Below are 21,394 nucleotides of genomic sequence, written 5' to 3'. Positions count from 1 at the left end.
CACACTCCTTAGCGTGGATGGCGGAATCAAGTGAAGCTCCTTTTTTAGCAGGTGGGCCCTAAATGTGTATGGTCATCTTTAAAACTCCCAGGAATCTTAAGAACTTAGGCCATGTGTAGGGGGTGATTAGGGCTGGAGTTCAGATAGAGACAAACACACACCTCATTCAGTAGTATATAGTACATTTAAAATGGTCATATTTAGTGAATTGGGAATTACAGCTTACCCCAAGATGTTTTGTAATAGTTGCAAAATAATACATAAGCAGAAAATGCACAATGTTTGTTTTTACCTAGTGAAATGGTAATAAGAGATGCTTTGTAAATGATACTCTTTGCATTATTACCTGCAGTCTTGGAACCATGCCCTGACTGCTACTTGAAAAAGTCACCGGGAGTCTGTTTAAACAGCCCCGATGCTGGCGACGTACACTGTACGTCGTCAGTCACGAAGGGGTAAACTGTCCTGTGTGAAGGCCATGGTTTGTCATTATGAGATGTAAAATCACTTCTGAGCCTGGAAAATAATTTATCATTTTGTGAGAGGCAACACCAAAAAAGGGGGGCTTTCAAAATAAGATGGAATACATCTTAAAATGAAAAACAGGTCGTCTCTGGGGCCTTTATGTATTCTACGCAAACTTAAAGGAGAACTATGAGGTGAGTGAAAATCACTCAACCTCATAGTTCGAGCCGACGTGTGACAATTAAACTGTTACAGGTTGGCTCAATAGATCGGGAAGTGAGGGAACACATACCGTCGCTCGCTCACTCCTCGATCCTGTCCCTGCAGAGAGCTGTGACTTTCACTCACGGCTCCCTGCAGGGATTCCCCGTCTCCGCTCGGATCCTCCAGCGCCGACTGGCAGAACGGACTGGGGAGGGGGCAGGTACAGCTGGCTCTGCCTCTAGATAGGCAGAGCCATCTGTCAATCACGCAGCTGGGTGGATCTCGACAGTAGTGTCAGGATCCGCCCCGGCTGCTGCGGTCTCAGTATAGTGCGAGCTGTAGCTCACGGTATACTTAGCTTTGGGTCACGGGACACGATAGTATATGTCCTCCGTGACCCTAAGGAGAACTATGGGGAAAAACACATACCCCATAGTTCTCCTTTTAAAGTGTATTTACACTTTTGCAGCCAAATTGGGATAACACCTATTTTATATTTGTTACATGTTCCCATTTACATAGGGCAGGGGTGCACACAATTTTTTGTGTCAAGATCTACTTTTCAAATGACGAGCTACATGAGATCTACCAATGAAAAAAACCCCCCCAAAACTGGGCTTCAACGGTTCTTACTACATTTCAAATCCTGTCTCTCCTGGCTCTCTCTCCTCAATCTCTCCCCTGGCTGGCTCTCCTCGCTCTCTCTCTGTGTTTTTCTGCACACAGTAGATATGCATATCTTTATATACGTTACCACCATTGTTTGGTCATTTGTTCGAGAAAATTTACAGGTGCCATTCTGTTTTGAGACTTTTTTTAATGTGAAACTGCTTCACCCGTATCTTTTATATATACTGTGTATACAATGTTTGATATTGAGTAGGCATTTGTGTTTAGATCACACATAATGGAATATTATTTGAACATAATTGGCTCTTTGTTTTGCAGGCTATGCTAATGAAGTCGGGGAATCATTTCGTGCCCTGGTGCCTAAAGCATTAGTTTTGGCTACCTATGGTGTCTCCACAGCCTACGTTACTGCAGATGCTGCAGATAAAGGATGGAAAGCAGCCGAGGTATCTACAGTTTTCAGAGATTAAAAAAAAAAAAATTGGAGTTAGACTTATGGGTAACTCTGTTTCTAGAAGGCTTTCCAGGACAGCACGTGAGAGAGCATGAATCCACCTCCAGAAGCAGGAAACATAAACATCAGGCATTAAAAAAGCGGTCCCTCCGCTAGTCCATCAGTATTTAGCCGACACAAAACTAAACTGAAAGACAAATAACATATACCAAATGGGGGGTGGAGATAGAAGATAATTCCCCTTTAAACTAGCCACAAGATCCTTACAAGAACCAGAGGATTCTTCCTGAACCAACTTCCCGATGCATTTCTGGCATAGCGGTAAGCAGTGGTGTATTATGGTTTTGTGCTGCCCTAGGCAAGTGTAAACTCGGTATAAGTGGCCAGATATGAGTGGCCAGATTATTATGACCACCTGACGTTTGTAGGCAAATTAGCTATAATTAGCTATAATTTCACGCTGAAGTTGCTAGAGGGCCAGACCATTATAAATAGGGAAGCAGGTTGTTTACCACGACAGTAGAAGTGATTTTTTTCTGAAGATACGGGTAAACAACGTGATTTAACAGCCTTTGAACGTGGGATGATTGTTGGCGCTCGGAGCCATGGAGCGAGTATCCGCAAAACACAGCAGAATTCGTTAAATGTTCAAGAGCAGCTGTTGTTAAAGTGTTTAAAGACTGGACTGTCAGCCGAAAATCTGGGTCTGAACTTGTCAATTGTCAATGTTAGGGCAGAACGGAGAGTGGCAAGACTGGTACAAGACAACAGAAGGGCAACGGTGCATTAAATTACTGCAGATCTTAATCAGAGATCCTCTCAGATGATCTCTGAATGAACTGTTCGCCGTACACAGCATCGTATGGGATATGGAAGCCGAAGGCCTGTTCGAACACCTTTGCTGTCTGCAGTTAACTAGATAAAACGTCTCCAATTCGCACATAAACACAAGGATTGGACAGTCGAGCATTGGAAAAAAAGTAATGTGGTCCGATGAATCACTTTACAGTTGCATCATGCAGATGGCAGAGTGTGAATTTGGCAGAAACAGCATGAAAGCATGCACCCCACATGCATGAGTACAACCCTTCAAGCTGGTGGGGGCAGTGTTATGGTTTGGGGCATGTTTTCCTGGCATGATTTGGGCCCTTTAATTCGTGTGGAACAACGTCTGAATAGCACAACATACCAAAGTATCATTGCTGATCAAGTTCATCCTATCATGGTGATGGCGTATCCCAATGGAGATGGCTTCTTCCAACAAGACAATGTGCCATGCCACGGTGCTCGTATTGTGCAGGAGTGGTTTCAAGAACATGACGGAGACTTTACTTTGCTTAGGTGGCCCCCACAATCACCAGATCTCAATCCAATTGAGCATTTGTGGGACAAAGTTGAAAGAACCATCAAATCTCAAAGAACTGGACAGTGCTATTCATCAGGCATGGTTTCAGATTCCTTGCATCACCTTTCAACATCTCGTGGAGTCAATGCCCAGAAGAATCGCCGCAGTATTGAAGGCAAAAAGTGGCCCAACGAAGTACTGATAGTGTATATCTGTGCTGGCATCTATTTTATATACCTGTATATACAATAGACCGCAGGGATCTTTGTAGCTGTGTGTCCCAATACTCACAGAACTCGGCAATGTAGGAGGAGACGTCATAGTTCTCCGCTTGGAGAACTGGAGCTCCCCAGTACCCGGGCCTGTCCACCTCCGGAGCCATCCTGAAACGGGCGGCCAGGCCCGAATCCTTGGCCACGCCCACCGCTTAAGGCTGACTTGACAGCAGGAGGCTGTCCCCAGCCACTTGCTTCTTCTCCTTAGCCTTGAGAAACCAGTGCAGCAGTCAGGCACTCCTTCGGCTGTTGCATGATGTGCACTTTCTTATAGGAGGAGGTTTGATTTTTTTCAGGAGCCTGAGCCTAGAAAAAAAAAATACATAGAAAAGAATACTTTCAGAATCTACAGAGCGTAAAAGGCACCACTGTGCACAACAACCCTTCCCCTGAGATTGTGTCCAAATAAGGCCCTGAGCCCACCACCAAACATGGACTGAGCCTGACTGGAAAAGAGTGGAAGGGCAGAAAGGAAGCTGGCTGAAAGAAAAGACTCCTTCAACTACATCTACTACCCCCAGCTAGGTAAGAAGCAATGATGCCACTGTAAAGCTCTTACCTGAGCTGGACCGGTGCCACCAGAGCCCGCCACGCCAATCGCCGCCTCTTCAGAAGCATTTATGATGCAGGGAGCGCAGAGGAGATTGCTGCAGGAGCCATCACACCTGCTTTTCCTGGTCTGGATAAAGTGTCCTCCATGCTGATGGATAGGAAGTGACATAACTGGAAGACCCCACCCCCTCTCCCTGCATTCCACGGGCCAGAACCACTGCCTGAATGCTTCTGCCTCTAGCCCCGCCCACACCAGGAAGGGAAAATGGCCACTGCCACTACCAGGCAGTCTCCAACCCAGGGTAACACCTAAAGGCAGCCTCAGCCCAACTGAACCTAGAGAAGGAGAGGAAGGCCCCAGAGAATCGCTACCACACTGCTAGGAGGTCATTTGGGAGGCCAAAAAGAGAAGGTGGAAAAACCAGGCCCAGCACATCCCGATAGAACAAAGATCACAACCCCCCCGCCCCCCCTCTCGCGTGCTGCCCTGGAAAGACGACTAGAGAAAATCACAGCAGTGACTCCTCCGTTATGAGATGGTAGAGTTCTGCCTTTCTATCAAGTGTAGCTGCCTAGGGTGATCCGGGAATTATTTGTCATTTGTTAAAGGTGTATTTCTAAAAACAAAGAGAGAACACGTATTTAAAGACAAGAGTTCACAAATGTATAAAGTTAAAAAATTAACAGCTAAAATATTGACCCAGAATTAGCTTCTCTTTAACAGAGGTTAGAGATGTATAGACACAATGTAGGTAGTAAAAACATGAATCATGAACAAAATATTTGAGTCTCAGTAGGGGGTCAAGCAAACGTTGCTCTTTTCTTACACATAATTGAAAAAGTATACAATCTTTGATCTAGTTTTTTTGTATAGCGAACATCAAACTATCCCTCCAGTTCATTGTATACCATTTCTAAATGCCAGACTCTGAAAAGCAGCTATCTTTAATCTCATTATTGGAATACAGAGCATTGTTCACAGGGTAAAGAATTCCTCCTCTTCCTGGCACATTCTATGTAGTTATTGTAAACTTGGCAGTTCTGGAGCAGTAAATACAAATATTGTGTGCACCACTGTCAATGATATGAGCATTTAGCAGTACTTTAAAGCCTTTGTCCTAAATAGAAGTGGGCACTGTGATGATAATGAGGTTTGAGCCTATTAAACCCTTCATGACTGAGGCCCTTTTTTTTTTGCACCCATGTTATATTCCACATTTTAGGCCTGAAAATTGCTTAAAACCCCCAAACATTATATATTTTCTGAAAGCCGAGACCCTATAGAATTAAATGGTGGCAGTTGCAAATTTTTATGTTGCACGATATTAGCGCAACTCCCTATCAAACCCCAAAGTTTAATGAAAAATGCACTTATATGCCCCCAAAGACAATAAAATACCAATTTTTTTAAAATAAAATATAAAAGATGAGGTTACAACGAGTAAATAGATACCCAACATGCCCAGGTTAAAAATTGTGTGCATCTGTGAAACGGTGACAAAATTCAGTACCCCAAAAAGTCCATAGACAATGTTTTAAAAGCCTACACAGGTCATCAGTTTAGAGATGCCCTGGAATTATTGCTGCCACTCCGGCATGCGTGGCGATTCCAAACGCGTAGCACATTTGTCATTTTCATACGTAGGCACACCAGACGTGTGTTTACGTGAAGACGCACATGCTCGCAGGGCAGGGGACTTTAAAAATGTTTTTACATTTATTTTATTTAATGTTTAATTTTAAAAACGTATTTATTTATTTTTTTACTTTAATTGCTATCACATGAGGGGCTTACAAGCCCCCCATGTGATAGCAGATGGTGGTGACAGGTACTCTTTAAGGTGATGCTGGGGGTCCAAAAGAGCCCCAGTGTTACCTTTACACTCTAAATAAGCTTTTGAAGTGCAGATCGCACTTCAATAGCTTATAGCTGGGCTTCAGGAGCCCAGCACTGACAGCTATGAGACTGGAAGTGATGCAATCTGCATCGCTCCCGCTCCCATAGAACGGGGAGGGGATTGATGAACGGAGGTTCGTCGATCTCCTCCCCAGCTTCCCGCCAACACCAAACAAGCCGGTCCCGGGCCCGTAGGAGTGGCAACGGAACCCAGGAAACATGGCGGGGGCACCTGTTCATGCGGTCTGTAGAAGCGATCTGGTGGCAGCTGAGCCACCAGAATCACTTCTACTGTAAAGCCGACAGTTGGCTTTACAAGTTGAAACAAAGTCCCGGGGGCAAAAGCCGCTGGGAGTATGTTTAAACAGCCCCAATGCCAGCAATGTACACTGTACGTTGTTGGTTGTGACGGGGTTAATATTAAATCTGAAATTCTCTTGTCCCCCTAACTTAGAACAAATGCAGCCCATTCAGTTGGAGTGACCTGCGGATGATCTCAGTTTGCCAGGCCTCTTCAAATTTCAGCACGATATCTGCTAATCTGGGCCTGTAATCTTTATAGTTAAGTGAAGCACTAAAAGTGATTGTTATCTAGAGTTTTCCCCTGGACTTGGCATGAATCAGTTTAAGTGATTCCTTTATGATCGGGGTCGTAAATTCCTAATACCATTGTAATGGTTTTGCCCAGCTCAGCTAAATCCCATAATAAATGAGCAATTGACAGGTTTAGGTAAACCCACAGGACATGGTAAGGATAATGACCCAGGTGACCTCAGAATTACACTTGGTCATAAAACTGAGTTCCATTATCAACACAATTTCATAGCTTGGAATTGGAGAATGATATTGTAAAATGAATGGCACACATAGCTGTGTCTTGTGAAGACAAAAGCGTACATAACAAACATGAACAGGTTATGATGGTCAGAAGCCTGACAAGTACAATTGAACCTCCTTGGCCAGGCAGAAGTCATATATACCTACCAAATTTAGACTTGATTAGAAGATAATTTAATGAAACACAATAATCCATAGCCTATTTAGGATTAGCTCATGATCTTTGAGAAATATGATTATTAAAATGAACACTCACCGTTTGGGAGGACCAGAGGAGGACATCGTAAAGGCTTTTACCCCTCCTGCTCTCCTTCTCCAGCCCTGCCTTAGGGGACGGCTCCGTGACACCCCCCAGAGGCAGCTAAGGGGCTCTTCTGGTAACATCAAGAAGAGGGACTCCTGCAACATCAAGTAGTTTGTAACATCCCAGAAGAGTTCCTCTTTAACATCAGGAAAGACGAGCCATTCAGACCCATCTTTGTTTATTGAACTGGACTCAGTCAGAACTCATAAACCCAGGACTGTTAACCACTCTCTATTATTTTCTTTATTTTTTACTGTTACATATGTCTTTTTATTATCTTTCTGTATATTTTTCTGCACCATTTCTTTTATTAAAGGACGATCAAAAAAATCGTTACGCTTATCTCTACGCTCTAAATAAGAACTTAAAGTATCCTTGCCTCTGAAGTGCGCTGCTGTATAGTGAGACCTGTCATATCCCTGTCTGAGAGGACAGGGGTATCATAGGCTTTGTTTGTGTTTTGAATAGTCACAGCACTTGCTGTGATCGGTTTGTGTGGCAGAGATATTTACAAGTCTGATCCATGGAGGCCCCACCTTGCAACTTACAGGACTTAAAGGACCTGCTACTGACGGCTTGTTGTCAGATACAGAATACCCTCAGAGGTCTAGTGGAGTCCATGTCTCGGTGGATCAGGGCTGTTTTGGCAGCCAAAAGGGGACCTACACAATATTAGGCAGGTGGTCATAATGGTAAGGCTGATTGGTGTATTTTACATACATTTTTCTGGACAGCTTTCCTTTCTATCTGCACCAACAAGGACAGTTTAAAATACAACATACATTACTGACCTTGAACAATTCCCTTTCTACCTCCTCAGCCCCCTTCCCTAGTCTGCTGGAAAGGGTGGAATTGAGGGGGGCACTTTTCACCCAAAAAAATGGGCTGAAAATCTCGGCTTATACTCGAGTATATACGGTAAATTAACCTGTCAGTGAGTACATACATGTGCTAGTATGCCTATAGATCAATTGTAAGCTATTTAGTGTTGCATGTAGCCACATGATGGGAAACATTTACAACCGATCCTGCAAGCCTAGTGCCTAATGGCCTTATTTAATAAAGAGCTTCTGTCCTCAAGTTTACATAATGCATGAGTATTCACTTTGCTAAAATCAGACCAGGTCTGAAAGGATTCTCATTAAAATCGATTGCAGTTTTGCATATTAACCCCTTCATGACTGAGGCCCTTTTTTCATTTTTTTGCACCCATGTTATATTCCACATTTTAGGCCTGAAAATGACGTAAAACCCCCCAACATTATATATTTTCTGAATGCCAAGACCCTATAGAATAAAATGGTGGTAGTTGAAAATGTTTATGTTGCGCAATATTAGCGCAACTCCTTATTAAACCCCAAAATTTAGTGACAAATTTAATTAAATGCCCCAAAACACAACAAATTACCCATTTTTTTAATGAAATATAAAAGATGAGGTTACAACGAGTAAAACGATACCCAACATGCCCAGTTTACAGATTGCGTGCGACCGTGAAACGGCGAAAAACTGCAGTACCCCAAAAAGTCAATAAAAGACACTTTAAAAGCCCCCACAGGTCATCAATTTAGAGATACCCCAAAATACTGGCCCTAGAATTATTGCTCTCACTCCGGCGTGCGCGGCGATACCCAACATGTGTAGCGCGTTCATCGTTTTCATGCGTAGGCGCACCCGACGCGTGTTTACGTGGCGATGCGCGTGCTCGCGGGGGACTTTTACATTTTTTTTATTATTAGATTTATTTTATTTCATTTTAATTTTAAAAACTGTTTGTTTTTTTTTTAACTTTACTTTGACTGCTATCACACCATCTGCCACGTAATAGCAGATGGTGGTGACAGGTACTCTTTAAGGTGATGCTGGGGATCCAAAAGACCCCCAGTGTCACCTTTACACTAGAAATGAGCTATTGAAGTGCATATCGCACTTCAATAGCTTAGACCTGGGCTGCAGGAGCCCAGAACTGACAGCCCAGGGACCGGAAGTGATGCAATCTGCATCGCTCCCGGTCCCATAGAACGGGGAGGGGGATCGATGAACGGAAGTTCGTCGACCTCCTCCCCAGCTCCCCGCGGCTCTACAAGTTTAAACAGAGTCCCGGCGGCAAAAGTCGCCGGGAGTCTGTTTAAACAGCCCCGATGCTGGCGACGTACACTGTACGTCGTCAGTCACGAAGGGGTTAAGCAAAAAACTGGCCATGTCAATTCCTGAGGCTGATGCATCTGTTGTGTCAACAGCCCCCTGTGACAGAATTAAGTACAGCCTACATTTACCCAATATGAGGCACTTTCTCACTGGCCTGAATGCTGTAGACCAGGAGGCGGCAACCTTGGCACTCCAGCTGTTGTGGAACCACAAGTCCCATGAGGCATTGCAAGATTGACAGCCAACAATAATTACTTGCAGAGGCATGATTGAATTTGTAGTTTTGCCACAGCTGGAGGGCAGAGGTTGGCTATCCTTGCTGTACACTCTTAAAAGTCTAGTGAGGAAGCAGCAACAGTGATGTTTTGCTTTCAGAAGGTGTAGTAGACAAATGGTGAATATTGTTATAGTCAAAATCATTGATATGTTTATCCCCTGGGGGTTAGCACTGCAGATTGTGCTCACAGAATCTCCTTTATGATACAAGACTACCATCCCTGAGCCATCCAGACTAGCCCCTTTCCAGATAGACAATTGAAACACAAAAGGTCTTGACTGATTTTACTGTGTTTTTCAGGTCTGTGGACTTCTTGCTGGATTCCAGTCTCCGTAAGGTGTATAACACTCAGTCAGAAAAGACAGATGACTCCCGCACTACTTGACTTATTCTACAGAGGGCAGCACTGTCCTACCTTCTATACTCTACAGCAGTGCTCCCCAACCTTATCGCCGCGGACCGGTCAACGTTTGATAATTTTACCGTGGCCCGCTGAGGGGGGGACGTTGATTGTTTATATTTTAGATTGTTTTGATTTAATAATTTTAATTTAATTGTATTTAAAAATGCCTTCAAAATAAAATAGTTACACCAAAAAATGAGTTGGAATGCTTCACCTATTCCACCACCGAAAAACTGGGCGAGATTACGTTAAAATGTGTGACCACGTCACTGGTCACACATTCTAACGTAGTCTCAAACTTTGATAGATCACATGCCTACCTGTAATCATTTAAATCAGAGAAATAGATAATAGGGAACATTAGTGTAATATTCCCCATTATAATCCACGTCTAATGACATGATGTAAGACACGCCCCCCTTCCCCCGCTCAGACTCACCCTTCCAGGAGCAGCAGCCATGTGTCGGTGTGCACTCACTGCAGGGGGCAGGCGTGTGACACGTCTGTGACTCCCCTCCCGCCGCCTGTTACTATAGACGCGGCCGGGAGGGGAGGCGAGTCACAGGACCCCGCCCCCTCACTGTGAAGCCCGTCGGCTGTTCGAACACCGGGACCGTGCACTGCCATATATTGCATGACCGGACCGCACTGAGACATTGCGGCCCGGTACCATTTGATCCGCGGACCGGTGGTTGGGGAACACTGCTCTACAGCAAGCATTGCTGTTAATTTTAATTGTTCCTGCACATAAGACTGGATTTATTAAAAAACCCACACCAAAAAGGAGAGAGATTGTCAAGATGCATATCTGCTAAAATTACTGCAATATCAAAGTGTCCTCTCCTAGTATGGAAGCAGCACAACACAAATTGAAGATGAAAGCCACTAATCTGAGAGATATTTGAAGTGTCCACTGCAATAAAAAGGACAACATGTAAATCTACTACTGAGAGTTGATGTTGTCAGTGTTGCATGTTAGTGCTTACCCACAGCTTTGCTTTAAACCGAGTTCCCTGCTGTGTTTGAGACACTAACTTGAATAGTTATGTAATGTCTTAGGTAGCAGTTCAAAACCGTTTGGAAGCAGGCTATAACAAATGCCCATGATGGTATAGCAGGAAGTTTCATACAGAGGACGTCCGTATTATCTAGCTTTATGGATCTCTGACATGGCACACTGTAGCCTCACTACCTCTCCCAAAACACATTTCACCCCATGCAGCATTAATCAGATTGGGCCAGGAAGAAAAAGGCTTAGTTCTTAGCCTTAAAGAAATACACACCAGCGAAAAGTCCGAGCAGTAAGGTTATGTGACCTGATCACCACAAGATAGTGATCCAGACATATCCCAAGACCAGTTCATCATAAAATTAAAACATGACAGGGTAAAGAACCCTCATAAAACCCTGAACTATTGTTGAAGCCCCTCAACAGAAGTACAAAAGTTGTCATATCATATGTTTAACAGTTGCTGATTTATTTTATTCAGTTTTGCGATTTTTCCCATACTGGGTACGTGGTCTGTCATTTCACATGGGTCTTATCCTCAACAGTACATTGGTGGAACAAACATTTCAGGGACATGCATTTTAAAGTAGCAGGGCTGCAGTGTTGCAAGTCAGTGTTTTAACTGGATGATACTGACATCAATGAGGTGCAACTTTCTGCCAAGTTGTGGAGCGTGGCTGGGCTCTTGTTGTCAGCACCCAGATCTGGAGGCCTGGGATTGGTGAGCTTGGAGTGGTAAGGTTTCTTACCCAAACTAAGTGGAGTGAGTTTTTTTTTAAAATGAGCTGCCATGACCACAAATGCATGCAAGACACTTTTTATTGCAGTGCATCACATGGCATGTGCACTAGAGTGTGGATGCTTTACCCGCTACTGGAACATGCACATGTTACAGTGCCTTGTAGCAAGGCCATGCATCACCAACACAAGACGCAAGTCATGACAAGTTGTGTCAGACAACTTAGTGCTCAATTAGCTCTTTGTGACAAACTATGGCCTAAACATAACCACTCTAATTATATTCAGTTATAGTTTAGTTTCTCTAAAACCCTTTTGCTGCCAATGACATGTTAAATCATGGCTTTGGAATAGGTAGATCTCTTGGCTGCAGTAGTAGTAGCTTTTGGGTTGTAATGTAGAACGATAAGGCAGCTATAAAGCCACCCAATCACTTCTGCAGGCTCTAGAAGCACTAGTTATCCCTTCTGATGCCCAATCTGCACCCTAGCGTGGACATTGTGCGCTAGGAACTGTATCACAGGTGAGTGACACCAGGTGTGGATACCATAGCTTTACAGTTCAACAAATTGGACAGGTTTGTCTCCAGGATCAGCTGGCTGAGGAATTGGATGCAATAGCTGATTAAAAATTGTGCCAAAGCTGGCTTTTCTCAAGGTGGAGGACATTACTTGGTCCTCAAAACCTTTGAGTGGCCCATGGGAATGTGGTTCACACTGACTTGGTAAGGTTACTTGTAGACAGTGAGCTCTCCCAACCCATGCTAATCTGCTGTCTCAAGGACTGACCTGCCTCAGTCACTGGCTTTAACAGCATGGCTGTTCGAACTTTGGATCCCAAGAGACTACAGCATTATCAAATCCGTTATCTCTACGATGCATAAAGTGCACAAGGTATACCATCAGGCTTGGAGGAAGTATGTTGTGTTGCAACTCAACCCAGGAGTTTTGTGATGACTACAATCTCAATACAAATTAGTAAGACAAACATGAGATTGTAGTCCATCACAGGAGTGAGCTTGGAGCAGTGCCTACTTTACAACACGGGGAACAAAAATGGCCACCCTCCAGAAGGAGGAGTCAGCAAATTCAGAGATATGAGGTGCTACAGCTAAGTGATGCACAAATAACCTACATTTTTGATAATGTGGTACTTTAATGCCTTTGTAAGGTTTAACACCTGAGTTTAGGGTCACTTCAGGGACCAGTGGACAAGAGGTTAGATGCCTCTTCAAAGTGCCCCCCTGTTCCACTGACTGTCCCCCAATGCAATATGCTGCCTCTCTATTGTAGAGAATCTGGCTTCTTTGGACATAAGGACTTGCACACCCATTTTTTGTCCTCATTAACACCTACATTTTGCTGTGGCCAGAGAACATTACCAATGTGTTACTCTTCCCTTTGGTCTAGCCACTCTTCACAATGTGCTCCCATCAGTCCTAGCTCTACGTTGCTCAGTGAAGGCATGTAGTGGGATACCTGGATGATCTGTTAGGGACCAGACCCTGACAGCTAGTGTCCAAATTGACAGTTCAGACTATGCAGCGATTCGGATGGATCCTTATTCAGTGCTGGATCCAGGTTATCACATAGTGTACCTGGACCTAGTACTGGATACAGCCCTGTCCAGAATACTCCTGTCCCTCCGCTCACATGCTCAGACCCTTTGTTCCAAGGGGTCCCTTAATTTGTTCTTGCACAAGGGTATCCTCCAAGGCAGTACCATAGAGTTTCACCCAGGAGTAAGATCAGAAAAGCCCAGCACCTGTCAGGAGGTAAACTCAGGCAAAAAAAAAAATAAGTTTACTTAACAAGTAACTTGACATTAATGGGCCACAATCTTGGCCTTTTAAGCATCCTTTGGGGACTTAAACCATTTTCCTTGTAAAAACCACACATTCACTGCTTTTAGAAGATCCTAAATAATGAGCACCAACCCTCAAAAAACAGAATTATGCAATACCATACACAACCCGAGAGGCAGTATAGAAAGTCTTTATTTAAAAAGAGACTTTAGTGCTCATTGGTTACAAGGCTGCGCTCTTCAATCTCTTTACGTTTTTGCTTTGATCGGCCATACAGTATAACACCAATGCACAGCAGCAACAGAACAGCCAGCTCCAGTAAAAGTGCCCCAACAGCAGGTGGCATAAGGAAGCCTGTAACGGAGAGAACAGCACAAAATTAGGTTTCTCACAGAAAAAAAAAGTCAAAATATGCAATTTAGAAAAGGCCAAACCTCTTTCCAGCACTATAGCTTTACACTTGTGCGAGCCAGAAGAGGTATTGCTAGTCTTTAAATTACAGGATTTTGGAACCTTAACCCTTGCAGTGCACACACTTTAGTGAAAGAGTAGGGGTATAAGTATCCTTTACTCATTCAAGATGGGGGTAGTCATCTGGGTGCCCCTTTAAAGGGTAACCCTAATGCAAATAAGCCCCCCTGCCTGCAGACCCCCCACAACCATTGGGTCAGGGCGTTGGGGAGAGGCACATGACCTGGTATGGTGCAGGGAGCCATTTCCCTTCTGCAAAAAACAAACAAACAAAAACACTACACCCCAACCACGCACCACAAGATTCAACCATTTGTTTTGGGCTGATTGTTAGGAATTACCTGTCTCTGCTGCTCTGGATTCGTTGCCATTAGTAGATGGGCTATGTACTTTGAAGGGTCCTAGAACCATTGTATGAACAAGTCCATCTTCATTTTCTTTACAAAAAAAAAGTGTAACATTCATAAATACAATAAAATTAGGGATTATTTTCTTTAGACAAGACCAACTCTCCACTTACCATTAACATTTCTTTTCTTCCTGGAACTTCTAGAACAGACATTATCGCAGCAAGTGCATACAGTATTGTCTGCACTACCAAGTAGTTCCCACCTATGGATAGAATTTAACTGTCAATTGTAGCCCCAAAAAATCAGCCCTCAAGACTAAGTAGAACTAGAGAACTATGAGGCGAGTGCTTTTCACTCATCCTCAGTTCTAGCCGACCTGTGACAATGAAACGGTCACAGGTCGGCTTAGTAGAGCGGAAAGAGCGAACACATACCGGCTTTCGCTCACTTCTCGATCCTGTCACAGCTCTCTGCCGTGACAGGGGATGGACTGGATTCCCCCCTCCCCGATCCACTAGCACTGACTAGCGGAACGGACGGGGAGGGGGTACAGCTGGCTCTGCCTCTAGATAGGCAGAGCCAGCTGTCACTCACGCAGCTGGGCAGATAGACATAATTGTCGGGATTTGCTTCAGCGTCTCAGTATACCACGAGCTGTAGCTTAGGGTGACGGGAGGACACTAATTTGTGTCCTCCCGTTATCCTAAGGAGAACTATGGGGAAAAGCCCTAACCCCATAGTTCTCCTTGAAGCAAAAAAAAAAAAAACTTTAAATTTTGATAGTACAATGAGGGTTAGAACTGCATCAGGTTTTTGTCCCGATTACCAATGCCATGGGAAATGGAGGTAAAAGCCACAATGGAGTTGCAAATTAATCTTTTAGTGGGACACTGTGGCAATTGTCCAGAGGGGATTTTTCAAAGAGCTAAAATCCCACCTATGAAGTCTCCCCAACAAGAAGGAAAAAAAAAGTTTTGGCTTAAGCTATATTAAGAAACTTTTCCCAAGTTCCCATCAATTTAGGCTTTCTGGACAACATACAGATTATAGAAGTTTTGGCAACTAACCCAACTGAATTCTTAAAAAAATAAAAGGGCTTACTTTGCAAAGTGCACTTACCTTACCACACACTGCAAAGCAATCTGAATAGAGTGCAGCATAATCTGGTTTTCTATAATACATTTACATTTCCATAGGCATTTTAAGAGTCTAGAATTTTAGACACCAGTTTATGGTTTGTACCCAATACAAACCTGTATTTTGCCACTTCCTCCCACATGACAGGTACTTGGATGCTTAGGCACCCAGCTTCTACATGTGTAGTAGGAGGGGACCTCAGCCCTGTGTAAGGCTTACACCCTTACTCTTAAATTGGGGTGTGCAGGGTCACAATTTGTGTAACCATGTGGACACACTGGCCCTCCACATACGGTGTTGGAATCATGGTGCAAGCAGAGGATGGAGAGTTGGTTCTCACTGCATGTGGGGCTCCTTTACGGAGCAGTCGTGTGTAAAGCAGCAATCTCTGTACACACTGTTCCCTGCAAGTTCAGCTCCCACCCCCTGTGTAGCACCCAAGCTTTCTACACCGTTCCTCCCTCCCCCTACTTATAAGGCCCCTGCTTGAAATAGTTCCCACCCCACCTTTTATGAGGATTTTTCTTGTAATCCAAGACGCAAAACAAAAATTCTTAGCATTCTCCTACCTGTTTGTGTCCAGTAAATAAGAACATGCCTTCCTGAGCTCTGTTACATCTTTGGGATCCCAGACAACCAGCTTAAAGGTAAGGTAGATCTGCAGGACAAAAATAGTTGGAGGGGGGGTGGCGACAGTATTTTTTGCTAATAAGTTATATAGGTGGATAATAGATTTACAAGTAGCAAATGTGGCATATAGTACCCACATGTTGCATTAGGTACATTTTAATAGAGTTGCATGTTACCAAATACTTGCCTCATTACCAAGTGTCACAAATTTCATGGCTGGAAAGGTGAGCCATATGGTATTTATTGGATCCTGCTTTACAAACCTAGAGTGCGCCACTTTTCCATCTACAAAACATCTACAGGAAATAAAGGTCAGACATTAGCCCCTGTGCAGCTTTGTATCAGCCACTGCGGTTTACACATGTCGTCATGAGTTAAATCAGCAATTTTGACAATGTAACAAGACATATTTCACACCTTTACAAATAAACTTACATTTGAGTTTATAGAACAGTATTCTACTTAAAGTAGAGCTCCAGACAACTTTTTTAATGGAGGAATATAACATCTGTTTAGTTTGCCATCATTACCATTGGGAAGATTTGCCACAGCCTCCTGTCCAGAAGTCACTCATACAAGAATGTTTAGAAGGGTAGTATTGATGCAAGTTAAACTGGATTTTTGCACTTTCCATAAATGTGTTAATTGAGACATTGGGCAAGTTATTTTGAATGGAGAAAATTTATATATATATATTGCCCAAGAAACTTGTTCTGCACGAGCACCAGCCAAGGCATTGGCCTATACACATACAGCAATGAAGTAATTAAATGAACTAGGATCACACTAATCCAGCACGTTATTATTCTGAGTTGCCCCACTCAAGCGGCAGCCATATTAAGTGGGGCACGTGAGATTAATAACGTGCTGGATTAGTGTGATCCTAGTTCATTTTATCACTTCATTGCTGTGCTGTATGTGTATAGGCCAATGTAGTTGGATCTGTATGTGCGTTTGATTAATCGAAAAAAATGTAAATCGATTAATTCTAAACACACAAAATTATATATATATTATATATATCTCAATAAAAAACCCCAACACACTGGGGACAAAGGCAATTTTTTATCAAAGCAGTAGCAATAGCCCGCCGCCCCCCCCCCTTGTAGTCAGGCAAGAATGGAGAGGCTAAAAGATTGAACACAAATTTTAAGAGTATACATAGCAGGTCAATGTCATAGTCTTATTTAGGAAAGAGACAACTCAGCCTAGCCAAGCAAGCATTTAGATGCACAAAAACAGTTACCCATGGTTGTTGATCAGATCATATCTTGGTGTTAAAGCGATATCTGTAGTTGGAGTCACTATTCCTTCATCCACAAGGAGTCTCAGAGGAATGTGATATCCTAAATTCACAGACAGTTCCAAGTTGATGGGGGATCCCAATAAAAAGTCTTTTGCATCTGAAGGACCTGAGAAGTCATCTGATGGGAGAAAATTTAAAGACATAGTAATGTGTAAGAGGATCATTAAAGATTGATGAAAAAGTGGAACTGCACCAGTTTTGTTTTGGAATATTTGAAGTGCAGAGGAGTGAACAGTGAAGACAACGATTTGTGACCCCCTTCTAGGAGGTTGCCTCACCTCCTGTCACTGACTACAACATGTGTGCAGCATAATTTCTTTCCCGAGTGGGGGGGTGGGAACACACACACACACACACACTACCATTAGCTTAGTTTGACGAAAAACAATTTATGCTGTCATGACATCACATGATGCTGCGTGCAATGGTGTGACTTCATATGCATGTATGGACGCTGCCATCTTTGTGTATATACCAATATTGTGGCACCCATACATGAGTGTGATGTTGCACATGCAGTGTCATGCGCTCTGCCTCCAAGGATGTCAGCATGCATTGGCAGAACACACCAGTGGCCTTTATGGCCACCCGACGTTCTGCAAATGCATTTGCCTGTATTTTTAGTGTATACAGGCATATCATTTTTAGATTCAGACGAAACGCCGGAGCAATGGAATTTCGTTGATTTGTAAGTTAGTCCTAGACATGTGCATTTGGATTCAGACTAACCATCATTGGGATAAAGATCAGGGAAACATGTTCACTGAAACATTACAGGGGATATTTGCAATTAAATCCTAGGAGGATCAGTTGAAACAGTTACCCATTTTGGAAGCAGACCAATCCAAGCAACAACCATCTCATGCTGGTTTAAGGGTATTGCTTCATGCCATGATAGACTTCTTCCTCAAATTTAAAACAGATCCGAGTTCAGGGCATCAAACCATCAACATAATTTGCACAATAAATCTGTCCACGTTAGTCACTTAAAGCGTGTCATGTTAAGAGAATTATGAGGCGAGTGATTTTTCACTCGGCCTCATAATCTGAGCCGACCAGCGACAATGAAACTGTCACAGGTCGGCTCAGTAGAGCGAGAAATGAGCAAACACATACCGTCACTCGCTCACTTCTCGATCTATCTCTGCAGAGAGCCGTGACTGTCACTCACGGCTTCCTGGGCTGTTTGTGGAAACGCATGGTGGCAGCTACTGTTGCATAGCTATAGAGTTAACCAACCCGAGTGGCAATTGCTCTTAGTCTGCTGGCCTGAGATTGTTGTATCCTGTTTTATAGCCACGTCCTTGTGATGGCTCGGTCAGTTCGGAAATGTGTATACTAGTGTTTTAGACCGGCACATCTGTCACAGCATGTGCTCCCCAGCCCCAAGTACTGGCATTTGTTGGGAGCTTTACAGGATGTGACAGTTTAAGGCCCAGACAATAAATACTTTTCCTTGTTGCACTCCTTACCGAGAAATCCCTTGTAGTGGGGGGGTGCTCGCAGTGACTGCGGATGGCGCCACAAATAAAACAGCAATTGTTTAGAGATGTCACCAGCACACCAGACAGAAAATGGTTCTTAGGGAGTGGTAAATTCCTTTATGGGGCCAATTTAGGACCATTCTTCCTCTTTAATTAGAAGCATTTTCTGGGATACAGAATCTGGTAACCCAGCAAAGTCCTTTGTTGAGCAGGAATTAATCCTTCCTCCCCAGTAGATACTCGCCATTATGAATTTTATGACGAGCTAAAAAATTTTAAATTACAATCATGTGGCATTTCCTGCATGGCTTCCATACTACCAAGATGTGGGCAGCAAAAAAACCCAAGCCTACAAGTTGGCAGCTACACAGATGGCTGCCATGGACAACATATTTACATGCCAGCTGCAAGACAGGTTTCTTCCCATCCATTGGCTCCTTGATGGATCAAGTCAAATGATAGATCTACATTCTTCAAAAACATGCAACGGCACATTTAAAGAATTTCTCTGCCTCTTTGAAAATAGTCTTATCCATCCAGGTTCTGAATCAGAACTGGGGACAGGTCAGACAACTGACAAAAGTAAAACATTGCAGTATTTGAGTACCAGGCCTGGGCCGCCATGCAGCTTTAGTACAACCCCCCCCGCCCTTCAAAATGCTAGTGCCAAACTGTAACCCTAAAGCAGACACCCAAGTAGACAAGACTCACCACTGCTACAGGAACCATAGCCTTCTACTCCTTGGAGACAAAGGATGTTGTCCACACCCTTCTCAAACAGGATCTCAAACTAAGGACTGCAGCAAGGAGGTAGGTGGGGGGAAGGTGGCATCCCCACAACAAGGGGGGGGGGTTGGACAAGAACCTACCAAAGGATGGGGCACCTGGGGAAAACACAGGTACATGCCAGGGCATATCCCAGGGTGACCCATGGACCCAGCCACTGGCCCTTCAATAAAATCATCAAACAAGATGTAAACCTGCAAGTAGGATATGCAACAGAACTTCGGGACAAGTGGGTAGGGGCATTTAAGTTACCGTAAAATGTAATATTCATATTACAACAATGGCAGAATGATAAACTTTTATGAAAGGGCATATAGAAATGCAAGTAGGTGATGCGACTTTAGATTGCCTTTATCACCACAGCCCCAACAACTGTTCCATGAAATCCTTGCCTTTTGCTTCATGAAATCCTTGCCTTTTGCTTCAAGATATCACAGTAATCACTTCCATTTTTCTGTAGTCAATTTAGGCAAATAGAATCTGAATGTCTTCTAGCTGAACTTTTACATAGCACCACTAAATAAGCCCAGCTTGGGTGTATGTTCCAGGTCCCTGCTACAAAGTGTTTTGCACTGTACATAGTTGAAATTTAAAAAAACATTTCCCAGCTAGGAGAATAGTTAGGGGTGGGGCATTCCATCTAAAATTGGTGTAGTTCTACTGGAGGCTTATAATTTTGTGTACAATTTAAAGTGCTGTATATACACAAGAATTTCCATCATAGGGACAGAATTACAGCCAAGAATGATTGTTCACTAGTAAACATTGTATGCATTTGTTTAGCTAGCTAAAAATTAAGCTGGTCAAAAAAGCTTGACAAGTCAGATTTCAAAAGCAAAACTGTGATCGGTGGAAACATGGTCAGCTGAACAGTGATTGCATGCAATCAAGTGCAGTCACAGGTGCTGTGGCTTGCCATACATGTGTATGGAGGAATCTCCGACTATTCGGACAAACTAGTCCATGCAGTCTATTTAAAAAGGGCAATGCCACCTTTTCACAAAATGTGAGAAACATACATTGCCCAAGATAGTTCACATCCCCTGGTGGGGAGCACAGCTGCGATTTCCAGGGGTGGGATTTGCAGATTGAGTTGCAAAGCATACATATGAACGGGTTGACTCGTTTGTATGCAATTACAGCAGCTCATTTATATGCAGATTCCACAGCCGAAAACCTGCGAGCTGTGGGAACACAGGGCTGGGCTGAGGTAGTGACCGCACAGCAGCTTAGCCAGTTATGAATTCAGGCCACAGCTTGGATGCAAACTTGAGGGACAGGAGTAAGAGTGCGATTGTCCAGACAAGATCAGGGAAGTTGGCAGCTATTAGGGCCCTGTGATGTCTGTTTAAGTACCTATGGGTTACTGATCTAGAACAAGCATGCAAATAAGCCAGAATTCTTATCTTTGTAATTTCAGGGTCTGTGGCTCAAACTGAAGCATGGCAACCAGACAAAATCGCTAACTTTCTGCCCATGAACAATGACTTTAATATTTGTCATTTGCTGGACAGTTATTTGTATTGTTAAAATTTTAATCTCTGCAGCTTACATACTAGCCTATCACTTATATCAAAATCCAGAACATTAATGCAACAGTTGAGCAGAATTTTTGTATGTGTACCTGACAGGTTATATGGGGTGCTAAACAAGTTAGGATTCTATGATGTACTGACCATTGACATTTTATTCCATGGTCCATTTACTCAATATACACAAAACTTGCATGTAATCAAGGCCACAAAGGATAGATACTGACATACCGGTGTCTTTACTCACCATTCATGAAGCGAAAGCTGAAATTAAGGTTACCCATTCCAGATGCTGTTAGAAACACTGTAGATGTCATGTCTATAGGAGTTGGATTCATAGACCTGAAAGGAACAGA

At 43.4% G+C, this 21,394-nt stretch overlaps 1 protein-coding gene across 1 annotated transcript in view; it reads right to left on the bottom strand.

Annotated features, from left to right (window-relative positions):
• Window positions 1-13,550: 13,550 nt before the first annotated feature.
• The window catches only part of LOC108786247 (zona pellucida sperm-binding protein 3-like), an 11,291-nt gene continuing 3,447 nt past the window's right edge, over window positions 13,551-21,394 (bottom strand). Inside the window, exons 4-10 of the mRNA XM_018555494.1 lie at window positions 21,286-21,380; window positions 17,177-17,354; window positions 16,118-16,226; window positions 15,870-15,958; window positions 14,334-14,425; window positions 14,155-14,250; window positions 13,551-13,708 (exon numbers count right to left, since the gene is read on the bottom strand). Of these exons, the coding sequence (XP_018410996.1) occupies window positions 13,551-13,708; window positions 14,155-14,250; window positions 14,334-14,425; window positions 15,870-15,958; window positions 16,118-16,226; window positions 17,177-17,354; window positions 21,286-21,380 (817 nt within the window). The remainder of the gene's footprint in view (window positions 13,709-14,154; window positions 14,251-14,333; window positions 14,426-15,869; window positions 15,959-16,117; window positions 16,227-17,176; window positions 17,355-21,285; window positions 21,381-21,394) is intronic.

This window comes from Nanorana parkeri, unplaced genomic scaffold (genome assembly GCF_000935625.1).
Source record: "Nanorana parkeri isolate BGI_ZX_2015 unplaced genomic scaffold, ASM93562v1 scaffold199, whole genome shotgun sequence".
Classification (NCBI taxonomy): Eukaryota; Metazoa; Chordata; class Amphibia; order Anura; family Dicroglossidae; genus Nanorana; species Nanorana parkeri.
The sequence above is the reverse complement of the archived record's forward strand: the minus strand, read 5'-3'. Positions and strand labels throughout refer to the sequence as shown.